Here is a 12539-nt window from a genome sequence, read left to right as displayed (position 1 = left end):
AATCGAGCGGCTGATAAGGCATGCCCGCGGGGACGAGCGGGAATCGATCCGCGCACACGGACGAGCGGTGACGCGCTGGCATTGAGCCGCTGGCTCGATACCGGCGCATAAACTGACCGTGTATGCCTAGCATTACACTTCTTTTTACTCCAGTTACCCTTTATTACAATTTAACTTACTTCGAAGCAAACCAAATAAAGGCAGTCTGTGATTTTGGTTTTATTAATGTGTTTTTATTTCTTTGTTTAGTTAGGAAATAAACCACAAACGTCTACATACAAAGGGTATCATTAGATAGGGTATCATTAGATTGGGTACATGTTGTCGGTCGGGCAGGATTGAAGGTGACACTAACTGGTGACCTGGAAGTGTTTACTCCTCCTCCATGCGGCTTTGTGGGTGAAGTGCCGGGAGGAGAAGCACGGAAAGCCCTCTCTGGCGTCCCCAGGCCCGAACACCGGCACCATGCTGCTAGAAGCGCGGCCTGAGTTCAGCAGCGCTGTCACCAGGCCTCTGTCTGCAGGTGAGATGATAGTGCATTCAGCGTGTGTCACACCCGGCGGCTACCCAGCATTCTCAGAACCGAAGCAGTGCTGCACTGATTGAGGCTCTCGGCTGATGGATGCGGCAGTGCTCTGCTCGCAGTGAAGCTAGCTGTGTACAAGATGAGCGCAGAGATGTGTCCAGTGTCACGTCTAATTGTTCTACTACCTGTAAAGTAATATTAGATACCTAACTAGAGAGCTCATCTTAAAATCATCTAGGTTAATTAAGGTTGGTACAGGAAAGAAGGGGTTATGGTTAGTCAGTAGATGTAGATGGTACTAAAAAATTGCGAATCTGTTCAGTGTTTTCAGAATCAGCTGGGTATGAATGAGAACATTTGTAAATGGTGTATTTGATTCTGGAGAGAATACAGAGCTACAACTTTTTTTTTTTTTTTTTTTAGCATTTGGAATTGTTGGTGTAATTTGTATGTTCCTTTGTACCTTGCTGTGGAGGTGAGGCACGTATAAGCTGAGTTCACAGTGGGAGCAGACTTGTGTTCTTTCCCAAAACAGTGTCTCACATGCTTTGCCACCATTGAGTTGCATACAGTGAAGTATACATTCAGTGAAAAGTTCACTGCCATTAACCATTATGCCACGATGCTCTTATTTAGGCTGGATTCACAGTGGTCAAGTGCATAACGCACACGTTATAATGCGTTTAAATGTGTGTGAGCTACAATGGAGACTGGGAATAGACTTTAATGCAAAGTCTGCATGCAGCAAGTTAGAAAAGCACGATCAGTTACAATGCTTTACTGTGAACAGCCCCATTGAATTGTATGGGCAGTGAGTTAGCATGCAGAATTATTCTGCAATGCAACTGAGCACTGTGAACCCAGCCTTATGCTACGTACAGACATGCGATAACGATCGTTCGTAAGCAACGACGAACGATCAATTAAGGAGAGAAATGAAAAGGTCGTTAGTAAAGAGGTGTTGAAAGTGGCAAACGATCAGATCGTTTCCGAACGAACGATGCGGAAGTGACGAACGTATGATGCAGCGCATCTATTATGCTAAACGTTATTCAGATCAATGAACCCGGAACGAACGTCATTGTTAATGGCCAGTAGGAAAGAGGAAGTTGCGTACAGATCTATATATATATATATATATATACACACACACACAGAGAGAGAGAGATATAGATAGATATATCTCTATCTATGTCAACATATATCTATATATCTATATACATCTATCTACATCTATATATACATATATATATATCTATATACATCTCTCTGTCTCTCTCTCTCTGTCTGCGCATGTACGGTACTTAACGAACGATCGTTTTTGTAACGATCAGCATACACACGTACTTTTGCTAACGATCGTCGTTACAAAAAATCCGCCAGGACGGATTTCCAGTTTGCAACGACTTCAGTCGCTGATCGCTACCCTTAACGATCGTTAGCGGTTATTTTGTAACGATCGTCGTTATAAACGATCGTTAGTCGTTCGTTACCAACGACTTTAGTCGCATGTCTGTATGCCCCTTTAGGGTACTGTAGTCTGTTGCATTTCATTCACACTGGGTTCACTCTGAATGTTACATGGTGTTACTATTGCTGTGAACAAGATCTTAGAGCTGGTTCACACTCAGATAGCAAATGGCAATTGCATAGCGATTGTGATTTTGTGCTGTAAATTTTCAGAATTTTTTTGGGGGGGCCATTGCTTTTTGCAATTCCCATTCAGGGGAATGAGAATTGCAATGCAGTTGCAACCAGGGCTGTGGAGTCGGAGTCGTGGAGTCGAGCAATTTTGGGTGCCTGGAGTCGGGAAAAAATGCACCGACTCCTAATGAATTTGTAACTGTAATTAAAATAGAAAATATGATAAAATGTTCTATTTCTCAGATAATAGTCATTAAAAATAATGTATATATACAGTATATATACAGTAATAGCTGTGCTTAGTCCACAAAAATAAAATAAACCAATCAAAATTAGTTACTTGTGCTGCTTCAAGAAAGCAGTCCCCGTATTTTTAAGGTCAGATATACATATCTGATTGTGACTGTATATGATGTGTACACAGGAATCTCTTATATATACTAAATAACATCTATGCTGTAAGAATAAAGCCAGATGTGTAGCTGTGTCACTAATAGAAATGGTCAATGAGATGAAAATAATTCTGCACTGATGCTGATTTATGCAAATGTATGCACTCCCTTTGCTGATGAAATCAAATAATTTGATATGTTGTTAAAATTTGGTTTGGTGACTACAAATTAAAGGGTACCTGAGACGGATGAAAAGTAAAGTTTTATACATACCTGGGGCTTCCTCCAGCCCCCTTCAGGCTAATCAGTCCCTCGCTGTCCACCTACACCACCTGGATCTTCTGCTATGAGTCCTGTTAAATCAGCCAGTCAGCGTTGTCCGGCCGCATGCCGCTCCCACAGCCAGGAACATTCTGCACCTGCGCAATAGTGCTGCACAGGTGTAGTATGCTCCTGGCGGCGGAGTGTGTGCATGCGCACTACGCCCGACTGGCTCAAGTACCTGGACTCATAGCAGAAGATCCAGGTGGTGGAGGAGGACAACGAGGGACTGATTATCCTGAAGGCGGCTGGAGGAAGCCCCAGGTATGTATAAAACTTTAATTTCATCTGTCTCAGGTTTACTTTGTTACACAGTAGTACTATACTCTACATATGCACTCCCCACAGAGCTGCAGGGAATCCACTGAGAATGCTGTGCACATTGAACATAGAGGTGTTGTCTGTCACCCATAAACCTTGTTCAGATTGTGCAGGAAGAATGTGTAATAGAGGAAGAATCTCCTCATTCCCCTGCAGAGTACCTGCACATCATTCTTACATGTACCCACACTTACATTGCCTAGGGCCTGATAGATGTTCTTTGTTCCGGTTTGTACCTTTTTACAAGTACTCTTACCAAGGACTAGTTTTAGTCTAAAGGGAATAAATATAGTAGTCTACATATCCTTCTCACTTCAGTTGTCTTGTAAAATTCCTAAGCGTTGGCAGTTATGAGACGAATTTCATGTTACATACTTTTAATCAACAAAATTGTAATATGCAAATTAGGAGTTGGAGTCGGTGGAATCCTAAACTGAGGAGTCGGAGTCGGTGGATTTTCGGACCGACTCCACAGCCCTGGTTGCAACTGAAATGCTGCATGCAGCATGTGTGCGAATTATACAAATAGAAAGCACTGCAATGGAAATGGATTGGCACTAGTATGGTTGAAGTGAGCCAGTGTTAAAGTCCATAGGGAAATTCCGTTAACGTGATTTAGTGGACAGTAGCCTCTTGAACTGCGAGGTTTCAGATAGGTTATAGTAATAATACGCCCACACTATTCAGACAGTTATAATGTTAAGTTGTAGACTTTGCTGTGATGGGAGAACTGTTCCCTATGGGATTTCACACTGGCTCTCTTCCACCATCTTCAATGGACTCATAGAGATACATTGTACATAGGTCTTTGCTGTGCTGCAGAAAAGCACCCCAGTGTGAACCAGGCCACAAAGTTGCAGTCAGTGATGTCATTTATATGGGGCCCACAGATATAAGCATTTTTGAGTAATGGCTCCTTCCCTACATGAAAGTGTACATTCATATGCAATGTACAGTTCATACTGGATATGACACTAAAGTTTCAGGGCTTAAAAAAACTGAAAAGGGTCCCATAGCAGTTAAGTTGCTGCTATGACTGTTTATATGTCCTGCTTTCAATTAGGATTAATTTAGACTTTATTCACATTATGCCTGTACAGTGTAACATCATGCGCATCATCCTTGTTAGAGCACAGGTGTCATTCATGAAGTGAATGATAACACATCCAATGTCTGCTAAAAATGCATGCGGCAGTGTGTTTTGCACTGGAACAGAATAATTGAGAATAGGACCATTTAAAGTGAACCCAAGGTGAGGGGGGTATAGAGGCTGTCCTATTTATTTCCTTTTTAGGCTACTTTCACGCCACGACGTTGCGTTTTAGGGGACGTTATGGTCGCATAACGTGCCCCTAACGCAACGCATGGTGGACGTCAGATTGAGCTACGTTATGCAGCTCTCAAAGCAGCCGCTCCAAGTTAGTGATAGGAAGTCCGGATCTTTTTAAGGATTCGGATCATTTGAATCGGATCATTGAAAAGATTCGGATCTTTGAACCAAATCATTTGAATCATTTTACTAGGGAAGCAGACTGGGTGAAATGACTAGCAGGACAGGACTTTCCCTGCACTGTACATTATGTATGTTCCTGTTTCTTCCAGACAGACCTCCACTGTGAACCAAATCTTTCATTGTGGTGATCCGGATGAGTCGACTCACAAAAAAGATCCGGATCAAATGAATGATTCGTTCATGATCCGGACAACACTACAGTCCTACCACGAGTCTCTGAAGTGCAGTGAATATTAATTAGCCATGTGGCTGGCCGCAGAGGAGGAGGGGAGACCTCCTCCTCCAACATTACTGAGCATGTGCAAGCAGTCTAACGCTGCTTAGCCCAGTATAACGTACAGCATGCAGAACTTTGTTTAAACGTTCTGCGTTACTATGCAATGCAACGTGGGCACTGTGAACAGCACAATTGATTTTACAGTGCTGTGAGTTAGGCTGCGTTACTGGCTGCTGTAACGTGGGACCTTAACATCCCACTGTGAAACCAGCCTTAACCTCCTTAGCGGTAACCCCGTGCTGGACACGGGGTAAGCCGCCGGAGGGTGCCGCTCAGGCCCTGCTGGGCCGATTTTCATAATTTTTTTTTTTTTTTTTTGCTGGACGCAGCTAGCACTTTGCTAGCTGCGCCAGCACTCTGATCGCCGCCGGCCCCCGCCCGATCGCCGCTATCTGTTGCGGCGCCCCCCCCCCCCCAGACCCCGTGCGCTGCCTGGCCAATTAGTGCCAGGCAGCGCCGAGGGGTGGATCGGGAGTCCCAATGACGTCCCGACGTCGCTGACGTCATCCCGCCCCGTCGCCATGGCGACGGGTGAAGCCCTCCAGGAAATCCCGTTCTTTGAACGGGATTTCCTGATCGGAGATCGCCGAAGGCGATCGAAGCGGGGGGGGGGGGGGGGGGTTGTGCCGCTGAGCAGCGGCTATCATGTAGCGAGCCCCGGGCTCGCTACATGATTTAAAAAAAATAAAATAAAAAAAACTGCTGCGCTGCCCCCTGGCGGAATTTTTCATACCGCCAGGGGGGTTAAAGAGAACCCGAGGTAGGTTTGAAGAATGTTATCTGCATACAGAGGCAGGATCTGCCTATACAGCCCAGCCTCTGTTGCTATCCCAAACCCCAATAAGGTCCCCCTGCACTCTGCAATCCCTCATAAATCACAGCCGTGCTGTGAGGCTATGTTTACATCTGTAGTGTCAGTCTCAGCTGCTCCCCCGCCTCCTGCATAGCTCCGGTCCCTGCCCCCGTCCCTTCCCTCCAATCAGCAGGGAGGGAAGGGATGCAGGCGGGGACTGGAGTTCTGCAGGAGGTGGGGAGAGCAGCAGACTGACACTATAGAGATAAACACAGCCAGCTCTGACAAGCTGTTTGTCAGCAGCGTGGCTGTGATTTATGAGGGATTGCAGAGTGCAGGGGGACCTTAGGGGGGTTTGGGATAGCAACAGAGGCTGGGCTGTATAGGCAGATCCAGCCTCTGTATGCAGATAATATTCTTCAAACCCACCTCGGATTCTCTTTAAGAAATACCAGTTACCTGGCTGCCTTGTTGGTCCTCTGTCTCAAATACATAATAATAATAATCCGAACATTTAGCCATAGACCCTGAACAAGCATATGCAGATCAGATGTTTTTCACATTGTCAGATCTGACAAGATTAGTTGCATGTTTCTGGTGTAATTCAGACACTACTGCAGCCAAATAGATCAGCAAAGCTGCCAGGCAAGTAATATTGTTTAAAAGGAAATAAATAAGGCAATTTTAAAACAAAATCGTGATCACCAAGGTAACTATTTCGGAATAGTCAAAGCGGCGGTTTCTGCAATGACATCATTTCCGCACGGGAGAAGTTTGAAAAAGCGACTGCAAACTTCCCCCAAGTCCCGGCATGTGTGGCCCGCAGCATCGGCATTGTTTGACATACTAATTCTAAGTTGCATACATTTGCATAAAACTTAACAAAATTAATATAAAACTCAAGATTTTTAGTATCTATCAGACCATCTATTTTCTGCAGAAAATAATGTTGATACGATTATAGTGTTCCTGCTTGCAAAGATGTTGGGAAATGAGCTACATGATCCCATCACAGGACACAATTGTACTTCATAGCTCTACAACCATGTTTGCTAGTGATTCTTTCTAAAAGAAAACACTGTGTGGAGGAGGAGAAGGAAAAGGCTAAAGCCCATACACTTGCTAGATTAATTTCTATCAGTAACTATGGGAAGCCGATCCTTGGTGACATTGTGGGGCCAACACACTAGAGACACGTCGCTAGCCTGCAGTGTTCTGTTACAAGGGGGGGGCAAATAAGCTCTTGGGTGCTGTTTTGCTGAAGCAATCCGCCCGGTGGATCGCTGGCCGGGCAGCCATTGTGGGCTGTTGTACACCTGCTGGATTCTATGCAGAAGCGGTTACCGGCTGCCTCGGCCCACATTTATCTAGCATATGTGCAAACCTTTAGAGGGCCACTGTCTTGAAAGGATGGGAACATCAACATACAGTGGTAGTTTCTTCTACAATGGCCAGTGTGTTGTGTATCTGACTTCCTGCAACTCGATACTTGTCTTGAGAGAACATTTCTCCTAACAAGCTGATTAGCATGTTCAGCAGAGTGGAAGCTGAAGCTTGCAAATCGCTGAATAATTAGCATAGCTGTTGATTAAATCGATCACTTTATGGGAAGCTTTCATTTGCTTATCCTAGCTTCAGCCTCTCTTGTAGAGTTAGGCCCCATTCACACTTGCAAAACGCTACCGCTTTTGCTAGCATTTTGCTGTGGCGATTTTTAGCGACTAACACGAAAAAAATTGCCATTCACACTTGCCGGTTTTTCGCGATTAGCGCTTCTATAGCACTAAAGGCGATCGCCGGGAAATCGCCTAAGAATGGTGCAGGATACAAAGTTGCGTTTGGTGATTTGTGTTAATCGCCGGTGATTAACGCAAGTCGCCCAAGTGAGAACGGGCCCATAGGGTATTATGGCACTAGTGCTTTAAAAAGCGCTAGCGCTTGACGGCAAAACGCTCAGATGTGAACGGGGCCTAATGATTTTTTTTTTAGGAAAATGCTGTGCTTGGTAATGCTTACTGGAAATACAAATTTATCTCAGTTTGAGCATTTTTTTTTTTACCCTTTTGCTTCAGTGCTAGGAGGGGGAAGGATGTTTTACCCAAAGCTGGCCATGCACAAATGAGGACTTCTGAGAATCATCTCAGATTTTCAGTTCTTCAAGACCCCATGTCTATATTCGTAATGTAAACCTATTTAAAGGGGGAAGGCCAAGTGGTGTCGCTCACTTTCTTGTCTCAGAGCCCTGATACCTGAGAGACAAATTTGTATAATATTTTTTTAAGGACAGATAAGGCTTCCTTTGGGTACCAGATATTTATTTCTATACACAGAGATGCAAAGATTCTGATAAAAATGCATTTTTTCCTTTAGATATGACTAAAACTTAAAGGACAACTGTAGCAAGAGGTATGTGGAGGCTGCCATATTTATTTCCTTTTAAACTATACCAGTTGCCTGACAGACCTGCTGATCTATATGGCTGCAGCAGTGACTGAATAACACCAGAAACCAGCATGCAGTTAATCTTGTCAGATCTGGCAATAATGTCAGAAACACCTGATCTGCTGAATGCTTGTTCAGGGTCTATGGCTAAAAGTATTAGAGGCAGAGAATCAGCAGGATAGCCAGGCAACTGGTATTACTTAAAAGGAAATAAATATGGCAGCCTCCACATACCTCTCACTACAGTTGTCCTTTAACTGAAATTGAGACTGCTGTCCTGACAGCTTTGCAACCCACCATCAATGTAACGCCAGTTTCAACACTGTTATTTCTCTTGTGATTCATTAGCTTTCATAGGTCCATTTGCCATGTTAAAATGGTTCATGGCAGTAAAATAATTAAAGGGGCACTATGGCTAAATTATGTTTATATTATTTAATATAAAATATGTGCAATTATAGCAACGTGTAAGACTTGTATTGTGGCTGAATAAAACTCTGTTTCAATATTGCTTTACCCTAAATCAGTGCTGGAGTCCCGTCGCCAGAGAAAGCTAAGCGACGCTGAACCAGCACATTCCATTCTGCAGGAGGAGGCTGCCTTATCAGTCGTTTCATCTGAAGTTGTAATCTCCCCCCTTTGATGTATGGGAGAGGTTTCACCCAACGTCTAACTGCACATTAGTGCTGTTATGGCCCATACTCACGAGGGACTTTTGTCGCCTCAACACGCGGCGCGCGCGTGTTGCGGCGACAGGTCGCCCGTGAGTATGGGCCGTCGCGCGCGCACCCCGAACTGTCGCTCATGTCGCCATGCGATTGAAAGTTTCAATCGCATGGCGACAGTCGCCGCCGCACCTCCCCCGCAACTGTCGCTAGTCCGCGTGAGTACGCGGACTAGCGACAGCAACCTCCATTGTGGTAAATGGAGCTTCCGGCGGGGGGAGGAGGAACGTCGGCGACAGCTTCCGTCTCGCCGCTGGTCCCTCTTCCGCGTGTGTACGCGGAGGGACCTGGCGAGGAGCTGTCGCCGGCCTGTCGCCCACACGCTCACGTGTGCTGGCGACAGGCCACTTCTGCAGCCCGTGAGTACGGGCCATTGCAGCTCCTCTGATCTGCCGTACGTCTCAGGACAATGACGTATGGCTCTAAAGAAAAAAATGCTCCCCGCTGAGGCCCCCCTTCAGAGACACACGCAGGACACTGGCTACACAGCACTTGTGTGTGCTGAATCAAGACGCTGGAATCCTGTGCATAAGAGAAGCTGGTCTCCATGGCAACTGACAACAAGTGGTGACCCTGCCTGTGCCAGCTTCTCTGAAGGGGGGCCTCAGCGGGGAGCATGTTTTTCATTAGAGCCATACGTCATTGTCCTGAGACGTAGGGCAGATCAGAGGAGCTGTAACAGCACTAATGTGCAGTTAGACGTTGGGTGAAACCTCTCCTGATACATCAAAGGGGGAGATTACAACTTCAGATGAAACGACTGACAAGGCAGCCTCCTCCTGCAGAATGGAATGTGCTGGTTCAGCGTCGCTTAGCTTTCTCTGGCGACGGGACTCCAGCACTGATTTAGGGTAAAGCAATATTGAAACAGAGTTTTATTCAGCCATTATACAAGTCTTACACAGTGCTATAATTGCACATATTTTATATTAAATGATAATATAAACATAATTTAGCCATAGTGCCCCTTTAAGCTTATATTTTAGTATTGAATAAATGTCGATTAATCAAACTACCTATTGTTTTGCTGTATGATTGCATTATTTGGGTATTACTTTATTTTTTACTGAATGTGTGTGACCAGCACAAGGAGAACAGTAGTGATTGGTAAGGGTTTATAAAACATATCTGGATATGGTCTCCAACCAGACTTTAGTTGATGAAGACAGCAGCTGCCCAAAGATATCAGATTGTCACCTGGTCCAGTTCATAATAGCAACATGGGCAGCTGCTGTGTCTTATCCACAGGTCTGGCAGCTGGTGTCTGGAGCTGGCTTGGAGGAACTGGGTCAGACATACAGGATACTACAACTTTCTGTACATTTTGTACATAAAACAAGGTTTTACCATTATATTAAATTGTTACCTTTTGGTATAAGTCATAAAACTAAAGCTTTAAAGATAAGCTGTTGTGTAGTTATGCAATATGAGTCATTGTTGGGCTCCAGAAATAATGTGATTGACTTCTTTTACAACATAACCATATCCATGAATTTTATTTTATTATATTTTTTCTGTTATGGCAGCTTCACTGCTCTGTCAAGTTGAACCTGTGGGCCGATGGTTTGAAGCCTTCATCAAGCGTAGGAATAGAAACGTGTCTGCTTCTTTCCAGGAGTTGGAGGATGAAAAGGAATCCTCTGAGGAGTCTGATGATGAGGAGTTTCAGCTGGAGGAATTTGCACTACTGAAAACACTTGATCCCAAGGACTGGAAGGTTTCTGGCTCTTTTAACAAGAATCTTATAATTATAAAGATTGTAGTGTCTTTAATGTCTACTCTAGAGAAAACTGATATTTGTTGTTGAATGGTTGCTGGTTCTACATAGTTTATACAGCTAATAGCAGCCCCAAAAACAATTTCATGATGTGGTATAGTGAAATAACCTGCTTGAAACAGAGAGTCACCATTATGGCTTGTGGGATCATCTTACCACCATGGGATAATATAATACCGTAATTCCAGGATTTGTATAGCGCTTTTCTCCTGTTGGACTCAAAGTACTTGCGAGGCAGCCACTAGAGCGCACTCAGTAGGCAGTAGCAGTGTTATGGAGTCTTGCCCAATACCCCTTACTGAATTGGTGCTGGCTTACTGACATAGGTCAGTGTTCTCCCCAGAATTTTTTTCCAGCCGGGTGGCATAAAATAGTAGCCGGGTGGCATGAAAAAGTAGCCGGGTGGGGCGAGTTGAAAATGCAGGGCAACTGTGCTTACAGTATAGGAGGTGGTGAGGAGGTGAGCCGATGACAGCCGGGTGGTCACCAAATCTAGCCGGGTGGAGCACCCGGCTAAAAGAGCCTGGGGAGAACACTGTAGGTAGAGCCAAGAGGTGAATTCAGGTCTCCTATGTCAAGCAAGAACGCTTAACCATTACACTATCCAGCCGCTGCTCATCCACTATTGTGCGATGATAGTTTAAATATAAATTCCAGATAGAATTACCGTATTTTTCGGACTATAAGACGCACTTTTTCTCCCCCAAAAGTGGGGAGAAAAAGGGACTGCGTCTTATAGTACGAATGTAACAAAATACTTGTCCGGGCACTTGTGCAGCGTGATCCAGCGGTGTTCCTGTGAGGTGTAGCTGGAGCCGCTGCAACGTTCTATAATGTCTGTGTCAGTGTGTCCCCCGAGCGGCAGCAGCAGCACGAACGATCAGTGTTAACTCCCCGGGCGCATAGAAGCAGCTGCTACAACGATCAGTAATGCCCATCTTCCAGCTTGTCCCCCCGAGCCGTTGCAGCGTGATCACTGTTAACTCCCCGGGGAGGGCGGCATAGGAACACTAACATCCATCTTCCAGCTTGTCCCCCTCCAGCGGCTGCAGTGCGATCACTGTTAACTCCCCGGGGAAGGCGGCATACGATCGGTAACTTCCAGCTTGTCCCCCTGGAGCGGCTGCAGTGCGATTACTGTTAACTCCCCGGGGAGGGCTGCATACCATCGCTAACATCCATCTTCCAGCTTGTTGTCCCCCTCGAGTGGCTGCAGCACGATCACTTAACTCCCCGGGGAGGGCGGCATAGCAGCAGCTGCTGTAATATCAATGCGGGTCCGCTCTTCTCACTGGCTTTTCGTCCCTGCATTAGCCCCGTGACAGCTAATCCGGGCAGAGCGGGACATCTCCAGCCACGATGCTTACAAAGTCCATCAGAGGCCACCATACTGCCTTGCTTATTGGTTAACCCTATGACCCCGGCGCACGTGCGCCGCAGGTCATGAGAGGGCGCTAATATTCAAGGCAGTATGGTGGCCTCTGATGGACTTTGCAAGCATCGTGGCTGGAGATGTCCCGCTCTGCCCGGATTAGCTGTCACGGGGCTAATGCAGGGACGAAAAGCCAGTGAGAAGAGCGGACCCGCATTGATATTACAGCAGCTGCTGCTATGCCGCCCTCCCCGGGGAGTTAAGTGATCGTGCTGCAGCCACTCGAGGGGGACAACAAGCTGGAAGATGGATGTTAGCGATGGTATGCAGCCCTCCCCGGGGAGTTAACAGTGATCACGCTGCAGCCGCTCCAGGGGGACAAGCTGGAAGATGGGCATTACTGATCGTTGTAGCGGCTGCTGCTATGCACCCAGGG

The 12539-nt window shown here is 45.8% G+C and overlaps 1 protein-coding gene across 1 annotated transcript in view; it reads left to right on the top strand.

The window, feature by feature from the left end:
• Positions 1-360: 360 nt before the first annotated feature.
• DNAJC2 (DnaJ heat shock protein family (Hsp40) member C2) overlaps positions 361-12539 on the top strand; it is a 44716-nt gene continuing 32537 nt past the window's right edge. Inside the window, exons 1-2 of the mRNA XM_068276225.1 lie at positions 361-523; positions 10481-10671. Coding sequence (XP_068132326.1) covers positions 466-523; positions 10481-10671 — 249 coding nt within the window. The 5' untranslated portion in view covers positions 361-465. The remainder of the gene's footprint in view (positions 524-10480; positions 10672-12539) is intronic.

This window comes from Hyperolius riggenbachi, chromosome 3 (assembly GCF_040937935.1).
Source record: "Hyperolius riggenbachi isolate aHypRig1 chromosome 3, aHypRig1.pri, whole genome shotgun sequence".
Lineage (NCBI taxonomy): Eukaryota > Metazoa > Chordata > Amphibia > Anura > Hyperoliidae > Hyperolius > Hyperolius riggenbachi.
The sequence above is the reverse complement of the archived record's forward strand: the minus strand, read 5'-3'. Positions and strand labels throughout refer to the sequence as shown.